Raw genomic sequence first — 25355 nt, forward strand, 5'->3', positions numbered from 1 at the left:
CCACAACCCTCCAGACATGCAGCTTCAAGAGGAAATAAAAAGCAGGCACTCAGCTGACACAGGAGAGGGAAGGCTTTTTGCTTCTAAATTTCACAAGGTCATAGGTTTGTAAGGCTGTTGCTTCTTCTCTGCTCCCCTCCCCTCCCAACACCACGTCTGGGCTTTTCCAAGTTTTAGTATGGGGGATTAGTTAACCATGCATTTATGGCACCCGGAAACTGGCCAGAATTCAAGTTGCCTAAAGCAGAGCTACTCCAGCTTTCTCAGAGGGTGGCGCACGCTCCGTGATGTTGCCCTACGAACACTTCCCCTACCTTTTGCAAAGGTGTAACTGTGGCAACTGCAACGATCACATTAAATAATTACACAGAAAAGTAATTCGGAGAATACTGGGTACATTTGGCTGCCTTCAAAGCACTAAATATCTTTCCCTTTTAGAAATAAGTTGGTCGCACTGTCCCCTTTCGTTCATTTTATTTCTCTCCGCTGAGAGCACAGTGTTACCACATAGCTATGTTCAGACCATCAGCAAGTGCTCTGGATCACAAGAGGTTCCTAAACAGGTCTGTGAACCACTGCTCTAAAGATCACAAGATTAGCATCGGTAGTTTTAGTGGGCAGCTAAGCGAATTAAGGACAGTATTTATTTCTGGAATTGGAGTTAAAAATCAGGCAAAATAAAATGCAATAGCAACTTATGCATTTTGTGGCATTCAAAAGCAATCTTACTTTTATCATCTGTTTTATGACTGAAAAATTGATAAAATACATACACTTATCACTGAAATGTGCAGACATGCAATGAAGATGCAACTGATGCACGTTTCATCATGTTACTTTGGTTAGGGACTACAGTACTATATGGAGGTTGGAGGGGTCTCCTGATTGGGGTAACAGGAACTGAAACAAACTCTTTTGCTTCTCTCTAGGTGGTGAGCATGAAAGCTAAATGGCCAGTTTATAGGCAAGCTGCTTGACAGCTAAAACTGAACCACCAGGCTCTTCAGCAGCAAATAGCCAAGGTAAAAATGGCAGGTCAAATGGAGAATTTTAAAAATCAGAGATAGGATGCTGGGTTCCACTCTGCGACCAATCACTGACTACGGCAGCAAAACAAACTTTTACACCAGACTAGAATTCTGCCTGTTAGATTTTGCTCATTTGTATAAGACTCACACACTTCATCAGAAAGTCTCCCATTATTCCTCCCTTGCTCTCACCAATAAGGGGTAAGGGAACATCATAGTGGCAATTCAAGTGATAGATGGATTATAGGTAGCTAGAAGGCCAATACAAACATTTCCAGATACAGCCAAGTTATACATGGAAAGTCACATGGAAAAGCTAGTGCAATGCTCAGGAATCGGAAAAGTGACTAAGTGTGAAGCAATTCCTTACTCAGACATCTCAGCACCGGCTTTGTTGGGGAACAGCAGAATTGGAATTGAGCAATGTTCACTGGTGTACAGGAGCAAAGGTACATACACCAAGGAAGAAGAGTTTTGTTTTATGTTAAAATAAGTGAATAGCTTCAATCTATGACTAGTCTGTTTCTAGACTTTCACTCCAGGACCTCTGGTTCCAAAAAAGCTCTCATCCCCCTTTATACCCTGATGGAGCTAACTGGATCCATGAGCACGACTTGACAGTATTCATATCAAAACCCAGTTCTGGTGACTCAGAGGAGCCCTGCAAATCTACCTCTATCATCAGTCTCCGTACAGGCCGACAAAAGGGATTCATTTTGTGACACACATCCAGATAAGACGAGTCTCTCCGAATCAACTGTTGCTCTCACATGCAGTGCTGGATTCTTTAATTGTGCCCACCACATCATGCTGTGTCTTAGATTTGGTCTTTAGAGTATCTTGGAACAGTTCAGGCTGCAGGTTCTTAGTGCAACACAGCCAGGGCCGGCTCTACAGTTTTTGCCGCCCCAAGCAGTGAAAAAAACTGCCGCTGCGGGCGGCAAAAGGGAGAAGCTGCCGCCGATTTGCTGCTGCAGCCGGCGGAACCGAGGAGCTGCTGCCGAACTGCTGCCGCAGGACACAGATTGCCGCCCCTTTCTGACGGCCGCCCCAAGCACCTGCTTGGAACGCTGGTGCCTGGAGCCCGCCCTGAACACAGGAATATCTTAATATCGTTTGTACATCTTCTGGGCGATGCACTCTCTAATTAGGAGACCGTGTTCTGACTGGCTCAACGTCCCTGAGAAAGGATATCCATAAACTCGCCTCCTAGACCAGAGATAAGCCAACGAGGATGCAGAAAAGTAACACTGACCAAGTTAGTTCTCTAGAAAGGCTACAGGTTACTGTATTTGACACTTAACAGGATAACTGCAGATAGCATATAAGCTACTGCCCTCTAATCAGTCAGCACTCCCGGGGTAAAATGTCAGGAGATCATTTATTTTTTATCTAGTTCCAATTTATCGCAATTAGAATAATCCAACAAACCATTTAGCAGAGAACCCAGAGATTTTTTCTCTCTAGGAATATTTACACAAAGTAGCCTTTTCTATAATTCATTTGCAGTTAAGAAGCAACTCAAGTGACACTTAAGTAGTTTTTACCTAAGAATAAACCTGTAACCATTCATATCTGAAACAGGATTAAAAAAACTGTCACATGAATAAAAGCCCTCACAAATCGAACAGTGCAAAGGGACCATCAGACCTGTTTGTACTCAAAGCTATTCCAAGGCTGTAATCCAGTCAAACATTTCTACCGATGTCTGAGTGCACAAGGACAGAGATCCTGGATCAGAAGCGACAGAACTCTGGTTTTGATTGTATATTCGTACAAATAAGATTTTATGCTGTTGCTCATGTTTTAATATCTAAAATATGCTGCTCTTGTCTCTGTGCAACACGTTTGCACGCTGAGTCGTTAATAAGTCCATGAACAAGCCTTTCTCCTTTTAAGACCTGGGTTAGAGTTTAGAATCACTTGTTCACATCACTAAACCACCATGTAGCTTGGTGCACTTCAGTACACCCAGAAGCCTCTGCTCAAGAGAACTGCAGGGCTGAACTGGGAGAATTCTAGAGATACGGGTGGGAGCAAGTTGAGAGCCTTTGCCATTCTCCTCCCAACCAGATGCCACCATATCAAGAGTCTGAGATCAAGCATATGATCCGCTCACGGTGGAGACTGATCCTAACCAAGTTACTAGTGCATGCCCCACCATGATAATACTTAGCATGCACATAGCACTTTAGATGGTCACCACTTCAGAGAGGTACATTGAAATCAGTGAGCATGGAATAAAGTTGGAGCATCTTGAAATGTCATAATTAAGGCAAAGAAGATGAGAATTCTGCTGGACACTTCAAGGACTAAGTGGCCAATATGGAGGACTATTCCAAGATCTGACAGGAAAAAGGAACCTGTACTGCGACTGGCAATCTGGGAAGTAACCAATATGGAGTACCTTATGGACAATGTGTAGCAAAAAGACAGCATAGATTAATGCTAGTCAGGGAAAGTACCACATGATTAAATGAGGGGTACAAACATAACTGATGGATTTAAAGTCACTGAGCTACTGACATGCTTTTTTGCAGCGAGTCTTGAACAAGATGCGTGGATCATTAGAAAGTATTGAGGACCTTATAAATGAAAATAGCTATTGATATAGCTAATACAGGTAAGGAAATACCTGAAAAAGCTGAATATACCTAAGTCAGCAGTTTGGGAGGATATGCATCCCTGGGCATTGAAAGACTTGGCTAACTGGTAATTATTTCTGGAAAAAGAAAATCACAGAGAAGCAGGTACCAGGGAGCTGGAAGACATGTTTAACTCTAGGACAAAAAGAGGTGGGCCATTTTGGCCTTCAAACAGCATACCAGGAACTTTTAAAAGACTTTAAATTAGACTGCCAAAATCTTAAGCCCCAATGTTTCCAACCTTGCCTGTCTTGCTCTGCGCAGGTTTTCCACACGTGTAATATTCAGCCCCTTGATATTGTGGAGCTATCTAACACTGAAGTAACCTACTAGATCTCTCCTAGAACAAACTCTTGTCAGTGATGGTGCAAATACTTTATATGAAGAAGGTTCTGCTGGGGGAGAAGGAATCTGGTACAAAGTTTCCCCATGAAGAAGCTGCCATACAATTCCCACTATTATTTAATTTGAAGCTTTGGACTGTTATGCCAACGGGATATTAATTTAGATCACCAAAACCTGAATTAAAGTAAAACTAAACAGTTAATTTTCTTTTGGCAAGCTGGGACATTGAGGTTAGCTGTGGTTACTCTGGAAGGCTTGATAGGATTTGTTTGGCTACTCCCACTCCAACACTGTTGTGAACCGTCTTAGTATATGAAACAAAAAATAAAACATTTCAGGATTACTTGTCCTTGAACGACACTGATGTGCCTAGGGAATAAGGACGATGGATGATCTTGCATACCATAACACAGTGTGCTGACATAGGTTAGCTGAGAACTAAGTGTTGGAATTAATCCGGAATTACCTCTACAGTCTTTTCAGTAACTGCAGTGATGCTCTGTGTTTTGCAGTATGTTCCGCTTCTTATTATTTGTAAAAGTTTATAATGAAGTGATGTGATCCCACGTCTCTGTTTTGTGATTACAAGAGGTCTTCCAAATTAAGGGTGAAAAGACAACTTGGGTGACACGGTATCATAATACAAAAGGAGAGACCACAGAATCTCAGATGAACATAAAGCCAACTATGTATTGGTGTTGATAAATTCACTTTTCAAATGTCATTAGCTATAAGGCCTTAAGATTAGACAAACCGAGGGGATCATGCAGTGCTCCCTGCTGTATTAAGATTGTCGTCAATTTTTTTTTCAAGTCTGGGAGCGGTACTGTGAGAAATACCCAAAGTAGGCCAAGTCAGTTAGCTAAATCCAACTTGTTTGGGGCTGTTATGCTTCATCGGAAACCTCTTCAGTAATTAACCATTGACATCCATTGCAGTAACGAGACAAAGTTACTTCTGACTGTCCTACGCTGAACTGTAATAATGCTGTTGTACTTGCAGTCAGAAATCTTTGCACTGATAAGTATCCCTGTGCTCTAGCAGGAGCAGTGGCCTCACTAGTGCTATGAGAGCATTTCTCCCCTCATACAAATCCTCTGATTAGTGTTACAATCCCAAGTGAGCACTCTTCTGGGGCAAGTGACTCTAGATCAGAGACTGAGCCACCTGTCAGCTCCCACTCGGTTCTGTGATCTGCAGCTGAGCCACCCAAAGAGGCTGTGCTCCTCTTCGTGGTTACTCCAGATAAAACAAGGAGTTCCTAATCAATCTTATGGGTTAGGTAGCCAGAGGTAGCTCGAGTGTCTGTGACCACAGCACTGACAGCTGCAGCCAGATGTGCATGTCATATGGTTCCCAGCACAAATGGTTGAGGAGGAGAGAATGAGTCAGCTTGGGTCTGAGAAACAATGTGGACATTGACCTTCTCTAATAAGTGGATGACTGGAGTATTTAACCATTCATTTCAGTCTCCGGTTTAGAAGAAAATTTAAGAGGCTCTCCACGCACTATTTCCCCTCTTTGCCAATTGATCAATTTACTGTGCAGATGCAGTTGCAGAAATTGAACATTTGAAAAGAGACCCGTTCAGTTTCATGCAGCTTTGGAGGAAGATAAGATACTCCCTGAGCTCCCAAACTAGCGCTCTGGCTCTGACAATAAGCATCTAGAAGGTCCCAGTAGATACAGTAATAGAACTGATTGCCAGCATTGGAGACTGACTCCCAGCACTACAGGATTAAATTTAACCACCCGGGGCAAGCAGCTAAAGATTTATAGTGTCAATGACTGTTTCCCATAAGGAGATAGTGGTTTCAATGGCCTTTCCCATCTTTCTGAAGAGCTATTAGGTCATTAAAATGTAGAGAGACAAGTGCATATTAGTCTTCTGTGACCACTTCAGGCTACCTAGAGATTCGTTTCACCTCTTCAGCCAAAGTTTTCCTGCTAGATACGGTGTGCATAAAATCTTTAGACCAAGGGCATGCTGCCTACCTAACAATGTGGACCCCTGGAGAGTATTTTTCACACAACTCCAAAGCCACTAGCAATGCGACTGTAAAAGTTTCTATTACATTAATTTTGAAAGTATTATTAAAAGCTGTCAGAGGGGTCATCTCCAAATGCAGCGATTAGAAGGAATGGGACAGTGCAAAATTACAGCCACCTCCACCTAGTCATCTCCACCAGGAGACTATTTTCAAAGTTTTTTAAAATGACTCGGGTATGTCTCACTTCACAGAGCTGAAGAGGCTGAGCCCAGTTGTACAGCAAACTTCAGTGCATTCACAATATTTAAGTGCATGTGAAAAAATGAAGTGTAGTTTAACAAGCTGTTCAGGTTTTGCCTCATTTCCACTTCAAACACTTTTTGCTAGCAAAGCTTTCAGCCATTTAATGTACAAAGGTTTGTGCCCACTGTGAAGAAACAGAAAGCAGACACAGATAGGGTGACAAAGATTCTCTAATTATTCAGCCAAGTAACTACCGCATGGGGACTGCGGAGAATACCTTTTTACAGGATTCAAACCTGTTGCTACACAGGAGCTTTCCTGAGTTTATTTCATACTGTCACACTGTGCAGAGAAGTAAACCATGTACTTAGGTCTCCCACTACAAGAGGACAGACTGACATCATTAATCTCTGGCTGTAACCAGCGCTGAGGAGGTCACAATGGAATACAGTAACGAAAACGCTGCTTACTCTGAGCGTCTTTGCAATCGGGGAGGGAGACGACGGGGGAGAGTCGGACTGAGACTTCCTGTTTCGGGTGAACTCCTTGCTCCTGGTGTATAAGGACGACATGGTCCCTCCGAGGCAGGAGGGGGATAGTAACACCTCTGCAAGCAGCAATGAAGTCCAAGTCTTCACTTTCCTTCCGCTATGTGCTGCTGGGTAGTTCCTTCTCCCAAGTCAGATCAAACAAATTAAATCATTAATGCAGTTATGGTAATTTTAAAAAGCCTGCTGTTTGCAGTGTGGTACTTTTAGGCATCAGAGTGTAGTTTTATAGTAAATGCTGCCCCACAACACTTCTTCCTGTTCAAGCTGAAGGGAAAGTGTTAAGGAATACCTGCGTTACAGTCCAGGGTGTTGCAGCACCGCCCTCAGAATAAAAGCCTGCTTTAAGGTCTTCCACAAAAGGATGTTTCCTTTGGATCATCCAAAGCCAGAATGTTACTGATGACCCGCAATAACTGCAGTAGGTAGAACTCCTCCAGTCCCACAAGGGTGAAGCCAGAGGAATAGCTAGTTTTATCCAAATAGGAAGCTTTTGCAAGAAACCTTTTTCACTCCACAGCACGGCCGATAGCTCTCTGCTGTAGCAGCAGAGCAGAGCTGAGCTGCATGATTTAAGAGAAACAAAACAGAATAAATCAGGAACAAGCACGGTTTCAGAAAGGGGCAGTCCAGATGAAGTTGTGTTTTGTTCTGTCCTCCTCATTACAGAAGCCTTTACACACACACACACACACACACACACACACAATCTTCCCTCCCCTCTTGCTATTTTCTGACATTCCAAATCCTTACTTGTTCAGCAAGGAATGCTGGAGGGAGGCCAAAGGCAAAGATTCACTTTCAACTTGGGATTTAGGCTGCCACTTGTAGGAAGAAGAAAACACGCAAACTCCCATGGCGAAGAGAGCTCAGAGCTGGAGGTCAGACAAATTCATTACACTATGCAAAATCTAAATTCCAAGCTACTACTTTGTAGCTGGCTAGGTCAAAGGCTGCTTACTTAGGAAGATACGGTAACAGAATAATGATTCAGGCTACCATTAGACAGAATGCAGGCTTACACAGAGCACAACAGCACTTGGAGGACAAGTGGTTTTTTTTAAAAGCTTGGTTAGAGACAGAAGCAGGCAAAGCCGAGCTGTCTGATGTGCTGCCATTCAAACAGGCTTTTTTAAAATAAATAAAATAAATAAATGTAAAGGTGTGTAGCTGGCTAGCCCCTTCTCCCTGGATTTTTTTTTAACCTCCAAACTCATGCACCCTGCCCTGCATGCTCCCAGTCGGCTTGTCAGTTCTGGATACAGCCTTTATTGCACAAACTGGTCTGTTAGGAAGGCTGTTTTTGAATTTTCAGTGCTGGCAAATAAAGAAAAAAACACTTTGCACATTTGAATAAATGCACTTTATAAACCGAGCAAATGCCACTCAAATCCAAATCAAATAAGCACAAACCGTCCATTTATTTGAACAACTACACATGAAGCATCCCTGAGGTGCTCTGGGAGGAGATGCAAGCACTTTGGAGGACCGGATTAGAATTCAAAACAGACCTTGACAAATTGGAGAACTGATCAATAAAATGAAATTAAATAAACACAAGTGCAAAGTACTTTGTTTAGGAAGGAACAATCAAATACACAGCTACAAAACAGGGAAACAGGTTAGTGGGCAGTATTGCTGGAAAGGATCTGGGGGGTTACTGCACACCACAAATTGAATATCAGTCAATGTGATGCAGTTACCAAAAAGGCTAATATTCTGGGGTGTATTAACAGGACTGTCGTATGTAAGACGTGGGAAATAGATTGGTGGGGACTCGGTTGAAGTACTGTGTCCAATTCTAGATGCCACACTTTAGGAAAGTTGTGGATAAATTGGAGAGTGTCCAGAGGAGTGCAACAAAAATGATAAGGTTTAGAAAACCTGCCCAATGAGGAAAGGTTATAAAAACTGGGTATGTTTAGTCTTGAGAAAAGAAAACTGAGCGGGGATCTGATAAGCGTCTTCAAATGTGTTAAGGGCTGTTATAAGGAGAATAGGGAACAATTGCTCTCCATTCCCGCTAAACGTAGGACAAGAAGTAATCAGCTTAATTTGCAGCTAGGAAGACTTAGGTTAGATATTAGGAAAAACTTTCTAACTATAACAATTAAGTATTGGAATAACCTTCCAAGGGAGGCTGTGGAATTGACACCGTTGGAGGTTTTTAAGTTCAGGTTGGACAAACATCTTTCAGGAACAGCCTAGTTATAGTTGGTCCTGCCTCAGGACAGGGGGATGCACTAGATGACCTTCCGAGGTTCGGTCCAGCCCTACATTTCTATGATTCTATCATTAAAGTCCTCTCATGTGTTAAGTAGGATCTCAGTCAAACACAGCATGTGTTTGAGAATGTGTGATTTCCCAAGCTTCTATCACAATTAGCAATAGTGCTATTTCAGTTTTCTGAATGGATGGTCATAGAACTCTGGCACATCTGTTTTTGTCTTACAAAGTCTTGCAGTTTGAGGTTCCAAAACAGTATACAGTGATTCAGATTAGCCTATCCTGTGTAGCAACCACAATAAGAGGGTGTCATAACAGCAACAAGTCTGAAGGAGTCCATGTTAGTCACCAAGGTGGAGTTAAAGAACTCTGAATTGCACTCTGTTGTTTCTTCATTTCCCACCGTATGCTGATACACTGCACGGGAACAATGCAGTGATTCATAACCATTCGTGGCCATATTCTTCTGGAGGGGGTGGGGAAGCTCTGAATTGAGAGTTCAAGTGCAGTACAGTGATTGGCAGTGACCTTCACAGCTTGATTATTAAAACCAAAACAAACACTGAGTTCCGTGCTTTCTACATATGCCAATTAAAATTAACTACTCGTCTAGAATGCAAGTGGGACTAGCACAGAAAAAGTGTAAATTGTTGGACAAGATCTAATTTTTGGCTAGAAAGGACAGCATGAGAATCACTCTCCACCACCCCATGAGAAGCAGAGCAAAGTGGATTTTGGGGGGGGCGGGGGAGAAAGAGGGAGGGAAGCAAGAGACTACTTTAAGGTGTAATCACATTCAGACACACAGTTACCTAATTTCTTCCCAGCTTTTAAGACTGTTTCCCTTTAAGTTTCCCCAGTGTTATTATCCAAACTGAATCTATCCCTTGTGGTTCTGCTATTCATAGAAACATAGAATATCAGGGTTGGAAGGGACTTCAGGAGGTCATCTAGTCCAACCCCAACTAAATCATCCCAGCCAGGCCTTTGTCAGGTAGGTAGGTAGCTCCCTAGGTAACCCATTCCAGTGCTTCATCACTCTCCTAGTGAAATAGTTGTTCCTAATATCCAGCCTAAACCTCCCCCACTGCAATTTGAGACCATTACTCCTTGTTCTGTCATCTGCTACCACTGAGAACAGTCTAGATCCATCCTCTTTGCAGCCCTCTTTCAGATAGTTGAAAGCAGCTATCAAATCCCCCCTCATTCTTCTCTTCCAGTTCCCTCAGCCTCTCCTCATAAGTCATGCGTTCTAGTCCCCTCATCATTTTTGTTGTCCTCCACTGGACGCTTTCTAACTTTTCCACATCCTTCTTGTAGTGTGGGGCCCAAAACTGGACACAGTACTCCAGATGAGGCCTCACCAATGTCGAATAGAGGGGAACGATCACGTCCCTCCATCTGCTGGCAATGCCCCTACTTATACACCCAAAAATGCCATTGGCCTTGACAACAAGGGTATACTGTTGACTTATATCCAGCTTCTCATTCACTGTAACCCCTAGGTCCTTTTCTGCAGAACTGCTACCTAGCCATTCGGTCCCGAGTCTGTAGCGGTGCATGGGATTCTTCCGTCCTAAGTGCAGGACTCTGCACTTGTCCTTGTTGAACCTCATCAGATTTCTTTTGCCCCAATCCTCTAATTTCTCTAGGGTCCTCTGTATCCAGTCCCTACCCTCCAACATATCTACCTCTCCTCCCAGTTTAGTGTCATCTGCAAACTTTCCTGAGGGTGCAGTCCACACCATCCTCCAGATCATTAATGAAGATATTGAACAGAACCGGCCCCAGGACTGACCGTTGGGGCACTCCGCTTGATACGGGCTGCCAACTAGACATGGAGCCATTGTTCACTACCCGTTGAGTCCGATGATCTAGCCAGCTTTCTATCCACTTTATAGTCCATTCATCCAGCCCATACTTCTTTAACTTGCTTTCACTTTAACTTTATTCACCATGTTCTGATAGAGACTTATGCTTCAATGTTTGGGCTTGCTGCCTCAACCTGACTGGTTGTGTGTTCTGCCTGGTTTGTTTTGAAATACGCTCATGTGTAAGCAGCAATACTTTGTATTATGTATCTATGTGTGTTGTTCTCCACGGTGATTTGATTGTGACTAGGAACATTTACACAGCTACAATTACAGTGATCTGCAGAATAAGGCATTTCAGAGAAAACATGTTTCTGCTAATGTCATGAACAGCCCCTACTGACAGACAGCCCTGACAGGTACAGGACCTTTACAACAACATTTCAACAGCACTTGAGTATCGCAACAGAAAAAGATTTTATACTCAGATCATTCCTGAAGTATAAATATAATGCAGTCTTAATTACGCCCAGCTGCTTCTGACAGCATACCATTTCATGCAGTCTTGTGCTCCCATCTATATAAGTATTTCAGGGAGCGGCCAGAGGCTAAAGTGAAGTTGGGTACAAACAATACCTACAAACCACTGTGTGGATCTGATTAAAGGAGAGGACTTATACATAATTAATGGGGAAAGCGTGATGAACTCTAACCCAACACCACCGTGTACCAGAAAGACGACGACGAAACCCTTAACCAAACAGTTAGAAAAATGTAAATCTTTTAGCTATAAAGCTTCCACCGTAGATAATTCATTAAGACAAATACCCTTCCTAGGACATCAAGCCTTGAGCAAATTAGAAGTCTTCAAAGGATATGGAGCCAGCAGAAGAAATCTATTCTGGACAACAACCCTGCAAACTCCCTTCACTGTCAGTGGGACGCAGTGCTGGAAGCTGGAAACAGTCTGTAAGATGTTCCCATACGACGCACAGATTATCTAACTCCAACTCCACAACACCTGTGAACACTGTTCCGAAAAGAGAGAAGTGGGAAAGTCTTTTTGAAGAGAATTAGAAGTCTGCTAGCGAAACACTGAAGAGTAGGCAAGATTCAAAGAAAGAGACCAATGGCTTAGCATTTGTCCCATCTCTTCCTAACCACTGCTTTGAAATCCCTATTGCCCTTCAGTTCCAGTTCCTATAGGCAACTACAAATTTACCACCCTCCCCTGGATGCTTGAAATACACACTAGCTCAGAATATGCACCACCCAGTTATTTTGGCACAGTCTAACCTACCAAGGGTAGTGACTCTGAGAAATGTGCGGGCCTTTTTAGATTTTAGGTGCATCATATTCCTGTCCTTTGTCACTGGTGAAGAAGTCTTGCAGCCGTACATTCCATTCTGATCAGCGCTGTAACATCCCATAGCACTTCTGTGGTTGACACATGTAACAAGTCCAGGGCTCTTGCTTTTTTGCCTTGCCTGAGATACCTTGCCCTACCAGGACCTCCAAGCGTTCGACACAGAAGCACCTGCAGCAGCTGGCATCGCTACACAGCAGCAGCTCCTGGGTCCACCGGTTCCGCTGCAACTCTGCTCTCCTGTGAGCTGGAGGCTTCTGCCTCAGGCTGCTCTCCCAGCCGGCAGCATCGCACAGTCGCGGTCGCGCCTACCCCTTGCTCCCATGGCTCATGAAGCCTGGACAGTAGTAAGGAGCAGTTCAACTATAGGCTGAGCAAGTGCAGAATGGTGGTAGAATGTGCCTTTGGATGTTTAAAAGCTCGCTAGCGCTGTTGGTCAGTCCTCAGCGCAACCAACATTCCCACTGTTATTGCTGCTTACTGTGTGCTCCATAATATCTGTGAGAGTAAGGGGGAGATGTTTATGGCGGGGTAGGAGGTTGAGGCAAATTGCCTGGCATCCAATTTTGAGCAGCCAGACACCAGGGCGATTAGAAGAGCACAGCAAGGCATGCTGCGCATCAGAGAGGCTTTGAAAACCAGTTTCATGACTGGCCAGGCTTCGGTGTGACAGTTGTGTGTTTCTCCTTGACGCAAACCCGCCCCCTTTGTTGATTTTAATTCCCTGCAAGCCAGCCACCCTCCTCACTTCGAAATAAAGTTAACTATTGTTTTGAAACCATGCATTCTTTCTTTATTAATTAAAAAAAAAGATAACGGACAAAGTAGCCCGGGTGGGGTGGGAGAGGAGGGAAGGACAAGGCCAATTGCTTATTGTAGCCACACTAAAGATCAAACTGTTTGAATGACAGCCTTCTGTTGCTTGGTCCATCCTCTGGAGTGGAGTGGCTGGGTGCCCGGAGCCTCCCACCCCCACGTTCTTGGGCATATGGGTGGAGGCGGCTTTGGAACATGGGGAGGAAGGTAGGCGGTTATGGCGTGGATGAAGCGGGGGTCTGTACTCTTGCTGGCTTTCCTGCAGCTCCAACAGATGCTTCATCATGTCCGTTTGCTCCCCCATTAGCCTCAGCATCACATCCTGCCTCCACTCTTCGAGCTCACTTAATTCTTTCCTAGCCTCTGCCACTGAACACCTCCATGCAGTAAGCTGTTCCCTATCAGTAAAGGAGGACTGTATGAGCTCGGAAAACATGTCATCGCGAGTGTGGTTTTTTTGCCTTCTACTCTGTGATAACCTCAGGGACGGAGATGATGGGGGAGTGCAGAAACGTTCTACGCGCTACGATTTTGGGGGGACTGCATGGTCACCTGTGCTGCTGAGTTTGCCATGCTCCCAAACAGGAAATGAAATTCAAAAGTTCCAGGGGCTTTTCCTGTGTACCTGGCTAGTGCATCGGTGTTCAAAGTGCTGTCCAGAGCGGTCATAATGGAGCACTCTGGGATAGCTCCCCGAGGCCAATACCGTCAATTCGCGTCTGCGCTACCCCAAATTTGACCCAGCAAGGTCGATTTTAGCACTACTCCCCTCGTCAGGGAGGATTACACAAGTCAATTTTCAGAGTCCTTTAAGTTGATGGAATGGGGTTGGTTGTGTGGATGCAGTCATTTTTAAATAGACCTAATGCGGCTAAATTCGACTTAACGCCGTAGTGTAGACCAGGCTTTAGTAACTCCTATTTTCTCTTTAGCATCCTAGAAAGAGTCCTGGATGGGAGGAAATTGTTTTAATATGAGGGTGAGGACTGTGATCAGAAGGGATGAGTGGTGCAAAGAGAGTGGTTGGGGCAGGGAATCTGCTACTTCATCTTTTAGTTTGGACCTACCATTGAGATTGTTTTGCTTTGCGTCAAGAAATACAATAAGAGTGTCAACTAGTTCAACTGTACAACAGACACCCAGTAATCACTTCCATGGAATATAATTTAAATGTTTATTGCATTAAAAGATAGGGCTGTCAAGCAATTAAAAAAATCAATCGCAATTAATTGCGCAATTAAAAAAATCATGATTAACTGCATGATTAATTGCGCTGTTAAACAATACCATTTACTTAATTTTTTAGTTTTCTATATTTTCAAATATATGTATTTCAATAACAACACAGAATACAAAGTGTACAGTGCTCACTTTATATTTAGTTTTATTACAAATATTTGCACTGTAAAAAACAAAATACAAGTACTGTAGTAGTGTTCTCTTTATAATGAAAGTTGAACTTACAAATGCAGAATTATGTACAAAAAAATAAAACAAGGTAAAACTTTAGAGCCTACAAGTCCAATCAGTCCTACTTCTTGTTCAGCCAGTTGCTAAGACAAAAAAGTTTCCTTACATTTCTAGGAGATAATGCAACCCACTTCTTAATTACAACGTCACCTGAAAGTGAGAACAGGCATTTGTATGACACTGTTGTAGCCGGCATCGTAAGATATTTACATGCCAGATACGCTAAAGATGCTTCGACCACCGTTCCAGAGGACGTGCTTCCATGCTGATGACAGGTTCTGCTCGATAATGATCCAAAGCAGTGCGGACCAATGCATTTTCATTTTCATCATCTGAGTCAGCTGCCACCAGCAGAAGATTGATTTTCTTTTTTGGTGGTTTGGGTTCTGTAGTTTCTGCTTCGGTTCTTGCTCTTTTAAACAATACCATTTACTTAATTGCTCTTTTAAGACTTCTGAAAGCATGCGCCACACCTCATCCCTCAGATTTTGGAAGGCACTTCAGACTCTTAAACCTTGGGTCGAGTGCTGTAGCTATCTTTAGAAATTTCACATTGGTACCTTCTTTGCAGTTTGCCAAATTTGCAGTGAAAATGTTCGTAAAACAAAAACATGTGCTGGGTCATCATCTGGGACTGCTATAACATGAACTATCTGGCATAATGCAGGTAAAACAGAGCAGGGGACGTACAATTCTCCCCCAAACAGTTCAGGAAATGAACTTTTTTTTTAAACGAACGTCAAACATGGAAGCATATCCTCTGGAACGATGGCCAAAGCAAGAAGAGGCATATGAATCTTTAGCGCATCCGGCACGTAAATATCTTGCGATGCCAGCTACAACCGTGCCGTGCAAAAACCTGTTCTCACTTTCAGGTGACATTAAGAAGCGGGCAGCATCATCTCCCATAAATGTAAACAAACTTGTTTGTCTTACGATTGGCTGAACAAGAAGTAGGACTGAGTGGACTTGTAGGCTCTAAAGTTTTACATTTTTTGTTACATAAACATAAATGCATTCAAAAACAAAACTAAATTGTAAGTTGCATTTTCATGATAAAGAGATTGCACTACAGTACTTGTATGAGATTAAATGAAAAATACTATTTCTTTTATCATTTTTACAGTGCAAATATTTATAATCAAAAATAAAATAAAGTGAGCACTGTACATTTTGTATTCTCTGTTGTAATTGAAATAGATATATTTGAAAATGTAGAAAAACATCCAAAACATTTCAGTTGGTATTGTATTGTTTAACAGTGTAATTAATCGCAATTAATTTTGTTTAATCACAATTAATTTTTGAGTTAATTGCGCTAGTTAACTGCGATTAATCGACAACCCTATTAAAATGTTATTTCACCTCTATCATTTTTGGAACTCAGTAGTGCAGGCTAAATGCCTGATGCTCTGACTTATGATCATTATCCAGTTACTCTTGCTCTGACTCATGGAAAGTTTTTTAAATCTGTATTCAAAGTTAGTTTTACACAACATTAAAATCAGGGTTCACAAGAATATTCTAAAGTCACATTTATTCCTGAGACACTCTTTCGAGGGGAAATTCCAAAGCTATTGAAATTAAGCTGCTCTGGGAGTTGTCTTTCTATAGGCCAAGCTACAAAGCCATTACTCTCAGCTATAAAATAAAATTAAAAGTAATTATGTTGGGATCAAAGAAGTTTATAGAAAATACATGGAAATTTAATTTAAAAATTGAACTACCTGTCATGAGACAGATCTAACATATAAATTTGCCTAAATTGGATTCTTGTGTTACTGGTTTAGTACACAAAACTAGATGCAGAGAATTGAGATCAATATTGAATTTGACAGTATACTAACTTGTTTGTATTGAGCACCTGGTGGTAATTTGGTGGTGGGAAGGTTTGTGATGTGGTCAGAAGTGAATGAGTTGCATGACTGCCTCAATATCACGATTTCGTAAAAAAATTCAGCGTATATAATTCCTTGCATATTTTGAATAAACCCCACCAGTGACTTCCACTGAGAAAAGGTCGTGTCTTTTTTCCAGTGCAGAAAGAGAGGCACTGACATTGGTAGAGGATGAGGGCTGCAAATAATTGGTGGTTAACAAGCCTGACTAGTGTTAGCTGAGACGTAGCTCTTCTGAAATTAATATCTGTCGCTCTACAAGCAGACACACGGATGGCTACAGTGACACTAAATCCCAGAGAGTATGGAACACAGGTAACTGGAGTACAGGTCTCTAATACCTTACCGGGGCTCTGGTAAACAGCCACAAAAGCATTCTCAGATTCTTTAGGTGGACTTGTATACAAATAAAAGTTTGAATCTTGTACATGCTATTGTTTATCCCATATTCCCATCATCCTTAAAGAAATGCTGCCTGAAGTGCATTATAATCCTCTGTTTCAGTGGCTGATCTCTTGTTTTGAGATTGGTAGCTTTATGACTTACTCATTCTCTTGGGATGATGTATGTTTCTTGTATTACCATTACCCTTCTATTCTCAAAAGATATACATGAAAGTCTCCTTTAAGAGTAGTAACAATAACTTACTTTTGTTTCTACTATATGGGAACAATGTACATTTAAAATCTGTTCCAGATAAGTAACTGTACAGGGAATGAAAAAGGTGATGTAGCACTCCAACAGGGAAAATTAATACAAATACTGTCTTACAAAGTTTGTTTAAAACCAAACAAGGTTATGTGCAGCAACAGAGGGTTGAACGGACTGTAACAAAAAAATTCTTGGGCTGGCGCTAGGCTCTGTTGTAAACATGTGAAGGCACTGCAGTAGTTTCCCATAAATGGAATACAAACTGTACAAGTGAATAGTCTTTCGTCCGGTGTTCCCATGAGCTGACTTGATCGTATGTCTTGCAGATTTGCAGTCTAGGAAGAAAAGGATCCATTTTTCCCTACTCTCCCAAAGTCACAGCAAATTTCTCTCACTCACTCTCACTCTAACACACACGTCTGGAGTCATACTTTTCCCCATGCTACATACTCCCATCGTTCAATGTAGATGAAATGCAATAGCTTGTTTTCTGCTCATACAAAGACAGAGTCATAAACCAATCAGCACTAAAACTAACTCATCATCTTAGCCCCTTGTTTCACATATGAAGTTCAAGATTTCTGGACAAAGCGGTGTATGTGTCTCTGTGCCTGTGTTTTTTGTTTTTAAGAAATACAGAAAAAAGGCCACAGCAAAGAACAATAAAAAAGCCACATGACCGGCAAGAAAGTGACTGGTCCTTAGCACCTGTAAAAGTTTAAATACATTTCTCTTCCAAAGATAACCAAACGACTTTGATTACTACTGAAAGAAAATATGATGTGCACAAACTATTCATTATTCAAGCATAAAATATGTTAGAACAGAGCAACTAGAAGAGTGGACATTTGTTCCCCCATTCTAGGAATTTCCCCAACTTATTTAGTGTAATGAACAAGAAGAGAGTTGGAGGGAGAATTCCAGTGTCAGATTCACAAACATCTGAAAAGACAGCAAAAGGAAGTTACAGCAAAACAACCTCCTGGGTGCCTGCAATCAAAAGAAACAACTGCATTCCTGGTGGGAAATAGACTCCTCTTGTTATAGGAAGATTGGAATGGAAATGCCTGTGCTGCCCAAAATAGATGTTACTAAAGACTGCAGTTCTAATTTCATTCTAAATTCTGGATATAAAGCTCAGAAGCAATGACAGTGCTGAACTCCCTCATACCATCATCCCCACTGTGCTTCAGGCTCAAGAGGAGGGTTCACTTCTAGCATTAGTTTGATTTCCATGCCAGTTAGAATCTTGGGTCTCGGCTGAACCTAGCCATGTGCGACTCCTGACCCATGAGGAATTAGACTGAGATCAAATGCTGATTTCACACAGGCAGCAAAAATACAGTACAAAAACCCTTTTAACCTGTCTTTCCACATCCAGGTTCACGCCACAGAGTCAGTTCTGCATTTTACTCAGAAAATTGAAGCAGCAATTTTAAAATTTGAACATGGCCTGACAAAACCAGCACTGCTGCTTTACACGATCCGTATACAATTCCCATTCAGGACAGTGCTCATGCAAGTGACTTAAAATTCCAAGCCCATGTCTGCCACTGGATACAGAATTTTTTCAGCATATAATATTTTCCACTAAGAGCTATTCAACAATGATTACATTACAGGAAACATTAGTCTAGTTTCCCTCGTCCTCAGGATAGCTCTCATACCAAGGATGCATGAAGTAGTAAAAGGTCAAATAAATGAAAGAGGAACATAAGTTTACAGAACATTGCTGAAGGGCCACACAGGGAAAGTGTACCCAAGGACAAAGCAACATAATAACCAGATGCAAATGTAGCACTTTTAAACCAAAGGGGACTTTCCAGAACATGAGAGCTTAGTATGTAAAAAGATATATGAAAGCTTCAGGCAGCTATTAATATGCCTAAAACAAGTTTTATTCTATTCATCTCTGGATGCATCAGATTCCATGCGCCTCCTACCCAATCCAGCCATCCATGACCTTTCCTGTCCATTTGTGTATGGAAATAACCAGGGAGATACGGAGGACTGAACCAATCTGAAATACTTTAAGTATGCCTGCCTTTTTAGTATGTAGTGTAGTTGTAGCTGTGTCGATCCCAGGATATTACAGAGACTGGAAACGTTTTTAACTAAGTCAACAAAATTCCACTTCATTATGATTTCTAACCTATTTCTGAGTGCACTGCAAGTATATAAACTGGCACACTGAAATGAACCCAAGCTAGGTTGTCACCTCCTTTAGGAAATGTGACAATTCAGAGCCTGTGCCACAAAGAAGGGTTCTCCGGCTCACCAGAAGAGCAGTACACACTAGGCAAAGCTATTCTGCCTGAGTGGACTCCTGCATGAGGGCAGAGGTCCACGAATTTCAAAGGAACACTGTACGGGACAGGGCTGCCACTCGGGGCAGACAACAGGATCGGGGCCTACACTGACTTCACTTCCTCCTGCACATTACCTTTTGGGAAACAGTGCTAGAACTAAATTACCATTTACTTCTCTTTATGAAGACAATCCCTCCCTATACCCATCCTTCCACATTTTGCCACTTTTGAGGAATATATTGAGGGAGACCAATAGGTTATAACCTTCACTTTTTAAAAAGCTTTAGGAGAATTGGTGAGGGAGACCTAGATATTGGTTTCCTCCCCCCATAGTATATTAATGGGAGTTTCATAATTATACTAATTCATAACCAGCTCTGAGGTATTAAAATCATAAAACCAGTAACAGTTCCTAACATTTTTTGCCTACAAAGATAAACCCTTTACATTGTATACTAGTTTACTCATAGAACCATAGAAACACAGGGCTATAAGGGACCTCGAGAGGTTGTCTAGTCCAGCTCCCTGTGCTGAGGCAGGACCAAGTAAACCTAGACCATCCCTGACAGATATTTGTCTAACCTGCTTTTAAAAATGGACAGTGATAGGGATTTCACAACCTCCCTTGGAAGCCTGTTCCAGAGCTTATCTATCCTTAAAGTTTTTCCTAATATCCAACCTATTCAGCCTTGTTGAAGATTAAGCTGATTATTTCTTGTCCTGATAGAATCTGGAGTACTGTGTCCAGTTTTGGGCCCCACACTACAAGAACGATGTGGAAAAATTGGAAAGAGTCCAGCGGAGGGCAACAAAAATGATTAGGGGACTGGAACACATGACTTATGAGGAGAGGCTGAGGGAACTGGGGATGTTTAGTCTACGGAAGAGAAGAATGAGGGGGGATTTGATAGCTGCTTTCAACTACCTGAAAGGGGGTTCCAAAGAGGATTGCTCTAGACTGTTCTCAGTGGTAGCTGATGGCAGAACAAGGAGTAATGTTCTCAAGTTGCAGTGAGGGAGATTTAGGTTGGATATTAGGAAAAACTTTTTCACTAGGAGGGTGGTGAAACACTGGAATGCGTTACCTAGGGAGGTGGTGGAATCTCCTTCCTTAGAAGTTTTTAAGGTCACGCTTGACAAAGCCCTGGCTGGGATGATTTAATTGGGGATCGGCCCTGCTTTGAGCAGGGGGTTGGACTAGATGACCTCCTGAGGTCCCTTCCAACCCTGATATTCTATGATTCTATGAATCTCTTATTGCCTTTCATGTCTCTTGCTAGATAACTCATTTTGTGCCTTAGCCTGATTTTGTCCCTACATGCTTGTACTATTCTTTTCTACTCACCTGTAGCAATCTGTCCATGTTTCCACTTTTTGTAGAATTCCTTTTTGATTTTCAGGTCATTAAAGAGCTCCTGATGGAGCCATATTCTTAATGAGGGGTTACTAAAATTGTAGCTTCAATTCCTTTTTCAAAATAATTCAGAGTTTTGCAATATAAGTTCTTGCCATAAAGTCTCACTTCCCTGGAAGTTTTACGTTTCCAAGACCATGGCAAAACCTAGGTCCAAGATTTTCAAAAGTGAGTATTGCTTTTGGATGCCCATCTTGAGACCCCTCAAAGGGACCTGATTTTCAAAGGATTGGTTCTTAAGACTTATTGAAATTTGGGCCCCTTTAAGGCATCTCAAGTTGGACACCCAAAGTCACTAGTTGCTCTGGAAAATCTTGGCCTAAAGCCATAAATGAAGTTATGTAATGGGTATTTTTTCTGTCCTCTTTTCCTTTAAAAATGCTTTAAAATATATGATTTTCTGCAAATGCTTCTATTTTGATTTTTAAATGATCACATTTCCTGAATTCTATCAAGATCAGGATGGCCAATTTTTAGTGGGAAAACCTTCTCTTCAACAGCTGGTGCAATTTTTCATAGATATTTTAGGTTCTCCTAGTAAATAAATAGCTGAAATTAGGAGCGGTGAGGCAAGATTTTGTGCAAAGGGCACCAAAGTGTCACTGTACTAGCACGAACAGTACGGGCACATAAAATGCACTAAGAAATGAACTCCCTCATACCAATGCCTGGTGAGACCAGGATGGAAGACAATTTCTGCCAGTAAAGAGCCTCACATAATAAGGAATTTACTTTTAATATGGAAAGACAGAATACCCAGCGCAAAGCAATGCTAACCTCCAGAATGAGAAATCTAAGTATCAGAGTATAACCAATAATGACATTTCAATTACGAGGCTTCTTGCAGAAGTTAGCCATCAAGGGAAAATATAGCCAGCGTCTCAGAACAAGGGGAATGACCTTCTAAGGACCAAAGTGACAAGCGGCATCTACACATATAAATCATTTAGAACACACAATTCTTCCTTTACATGTAGGATGCTTTTTGGTCAGACTGACTTCTTTTTTCCAAATGAATTTTAGGTACCTTTTTTGTTCCTCTTGTAAGCCACAAACCAATGCAGCCTCTCCATTTTCTTATGCTCTCTGTATACACAAGTTGCATACCACCCAGACATGAGCATGCATCATTTCCAAAGGCACCTGTAGGCAGCTCGGAGTGACAGCTACAGAGGAGCTTTGCCAGACTGTTCGAAGTATTTTGTATGCTTCTTGGGGCATGAATAAAGGAAATGGAGGGAGCTTTTAGTAAGGAAAAAAGTATGAGCTAGTGTCTTCTGAAACCATTTCCTTCCACTGTTTGGACAAAATCCATGTAGTCTTCAAGAAATACAACCTTATAGCTACACAAATCTCATCAGGACACTCACGTTAACATCCAGATATTTACTAGTCCCTTCCTGAGTTATTACAAAGCAAAATCAGATATTTTGATAGGTCAAGTCCGTACCTCCCATTGGAGCAAATGGGCCCAGCTCCAGGCTACTGCAAGCACTAAAATGCTACATTGTTAAGTTATGAACAGGGGTAGGGAACCCACAAAACAGTCAACCAGATAAAGATGAAAAGGAAAAAGTTGTTAACATGCTATGAAGAGATAGTTGGACACTATAAATGAACATCCCGTTAATTTTTGTTTGGAAGGTTTACACTCGTAAGCGCTCTGCTAATCCTTAAAGTAACAGGAATTTATTTCAATTATCTATGATGAAGTTATTGTTAAATCATATGCCTATAAACCAGTGATAATACAAGCAATGCAGGGAATGTCCAGGTCATGACCTAGGGGCCATGAAACCCATCAAAGACCATCCTAGAAACAACTTATAAGCAACCTGCACAGACTAGTAGGTTTACACTAGACCAACAGCCTGAAGGTACAGCATTAAACCAAGAAGCTGAAACACAAGGCTAGCCTTTGAAGCCACCCAGACACAGAAATCTATAGCCACAATCTTGTAAGTGTGAAGTCCAGAAAGTATTACTGGAATTATTCTTTGGTTTGGCCTCTCTTTGGACACAGAGCCAGGTTTAAGATGGCTTTGGCTTGCTTGCCTTCACCAAGCATGTTTCATCCTGCCCCTTCCATAGTCAGGACCTGGGTGATTATAGGGAGCAGTCTGAAGAGATCATCACATTTATTTTACATGGAGCTGATTTGTGGGTGTGGATTACTCAGCTTTTCACGAAACATTTTGTCCCCAAATGCCTGGTGCCTTAAATAGGAATTAGCCAGTTGCCACTTCACTTTACTGTAGCATACAGGCCAATGATTTAAATGCTGCATCATGGTGACCCATAAACAGGACAATCCTGGAGACTTGACAACCCTATGATGTTTTAAGAAAAAGCAACAGACGGCCACAAGGCTGGACAAAACATATGAGAGAGAATCTGTGGAGATGGTGAGTACAAGTATTTTTATATCTTTACAATACATATTTATTTCTATAGTGCCCCACCAAGATACTCAGGGTACTACCAACATAATTCAGCCATCCCTAAACATATTAAGGGCTCCAAGGTTAAATGCTGTTGCAGACTGGGTTACTGCCATTTTTAGCCTCAACTTTTATTCAGATACATGTTACTAACTGCAGGCATTTAGACGGCAGAACCACTTTCCCTGAAGCATGTACAATCAACTGTAGCATTTTTGTTTGTAACAGGGCTGCACAGAACCAAAGTTTCTGAGACCTATCCCTATTCTGTGCAAGATTAAGTGCCTTACTTCACTGTACTCATCTGAAGTGACACACAGTTCCTCCCACACTGCCTTGGACAGGGGCCAAGATGGCTTCCCACCCATGTCATACTTTATCTGTGCTAGAAGTGAATACAATGTGGTAAATATTTCCCCCTCTCTTTGCATTACAATTACCCCAAGAGGAACCGTGCAACAAACTGGTCCCTTACAGGAAGTTATGGTACATAACGTTTTGCACTAATCTAGACAAGCAGGCTTTCCTTCTGTATCAGTCACTAAAGGGTTCACCTATGGCAATCTCTTGCTAATCAACTTCCCTTGTATCTGGGCAAAGAGCAGCCTGTGCTTTGGACATACCTTACCATATTAGGCAATCAGATCCTAGGAAGGGGAGAGCTCAAGATGTAGGCGGACCCTCCCTTCACCTAAGAGGGCAGGCTAGGAACTTCCTGTGCAGCAGCAGACCAGTTCCCTTTTTGGAAGCGTGGAAAGGGAAGAGGACAGAAGGACAGACTCCATCATGGTTCTAAGTGATGGCCTTGCAGGGCTATTCAAATGTGCAATCATGCTATTAAAGATAGCACCTTTGTAATGGAGCCAGGGTCACGTGCTCCAAAATACAAGCTTCCAACTAGTTGGATTTAAAGATGTATGTGTATTTTTTAAAGCAATGAGTTTGATTACCCCTTCCTCTCCCTCCCACCCCCCCCCCATTATAATAAAGCTATGGTTCTGCAGCAGCTGTCACATTGTCACATGGCAGTTGCAGTTCAATGAAAGGATTCTCAGATGCATCAGGTTTCACTCTGAATTTCTAGCTTATCCTGTAGAAGGGCTGAATTTCCTTAACACTTTTTAATAAAAATGAGTTGGAGCACAAACTCCTACAGCCTCGTCCAATGACACTGTTAAAGACACAAGACACTCAAAAAGGTAAATAATGTGGAACAGAGTTTGGCTGGATGGTTGTAGCAGCAATTTCAAAAAGTCAGGAAACTTTTGGAAAGTAATAATAGGATAACATTCAATACAAACAGAAGTGTGCTAAACCCACAGTCATTTGACTCACTTCTGTGTAAAGGGTCAAATCCATTAACATTGCTGTTGTGAAGCATTCTCTGGGCTGATACCAGAAGTTCATGTAAACAGGCCTTTTCTTCTTCACCTCTCGTTGTCCTGGAAGTTTATAACTTTACCAAGTAAGCATTCCCAAAGGTGCTTCATTGTATTTGTACACAGGCCAGGTTTACAGGCAGTATTTCTTTAAGATGCTGCACTGTCAGACAAGTTTATTGGCATGTTCCTGTATTGAGAGAAATACGTGGCACAGAGCTGAGTTACAAAAAGCTTAAATGCCCATTGGGCCAGCTCTGGAACTTCTGAGCAAGGGACATTTTTGAGCCAGACAGAATTCCACTGAAAAGAACTGCAGGAAAATAATTTCTCTATTAATCACCACCTTTTATTCTACTTACATTATATAAAATTTGCTATTTTAAGTTATATTTTTCTTCCATCTTTTTTGCCCAAACAAAATGCTCATCTAAATTTTGCATCCAGATTATCCAAGTCCATATATTTGTTGATCTTCCAGGTTTTCTGACACACACCCAGTATTAAGGGCTTCTCTCTCCCACCAGCAGTGCAGAACCGCTCTCTACATTCTTCATCACTATACCAAGTATTTCTCTCAGTACAGCAACATGCCTATAAAAACCTGTCACTCAATGCAGCATTGTGCAGAAACTGAACGGGGACCGGCTGGACAAGGAGACTGGGATGAGACACCTAAGAAGTGAAGAAAATTGGACAAGGTAGTGAAAGAAAACGAGACTGGGATGAAGAGGCAAGGATCCTGTGGAAAAAACACGATGATAACGTAACAAC

At 41.9% G+C, this 25355-nt stretch overlaps 1 protein-coding gene across 10 annotated transcripts in view; it reads right to left on the reverse strand.

The window, feature by feature from the left end:
* PPP1R12B (protein phosphatase 1 regulatory subunit 12B) overlaps positions 1 to 25355 on the reverse strand; it is a 173387-nt gene that overhangs the window by 33032 nt on the left and 115000 nt on the right. Inside the window, exon 1 of one of the 10 annotated variants that reach the window (XM_007054304.4) lies at positions 6723 to 7476. The exons of 8 other annotated variants lie outside the window; for them this stretch is intronic. In XM_007054304.4, coding sequence (XP_007054366.1) covers positions 6723 to 6824 — 102 coding nt within the window. In that variant the 5' untranslated portion in view covers positions 6825 to 7476. Of the gene's footprint in view, positions 1 to 6722; positions 7477 to 23226; positions 25324 to 25355 lie in introns of those variants that run through there. One more of the 10 variants, XM_043533340.1, reaches the window with a different exon arrangement.

The sequence above is a fragment of the Chelonia mydas genome, chromosome 21 (assembly GCF_015237465.2).
Source record: "Chelonia mydas isolate rCheMyd1 chromosome 21, rCheMyd1.pri.v2, whole genome shotgun sequence".
NCBI classification, from domain to species: Eukaryota; Metazoa; Chordata; order Testudines; family Cheloniidae; genus Chelonia; species Chelonia mydas.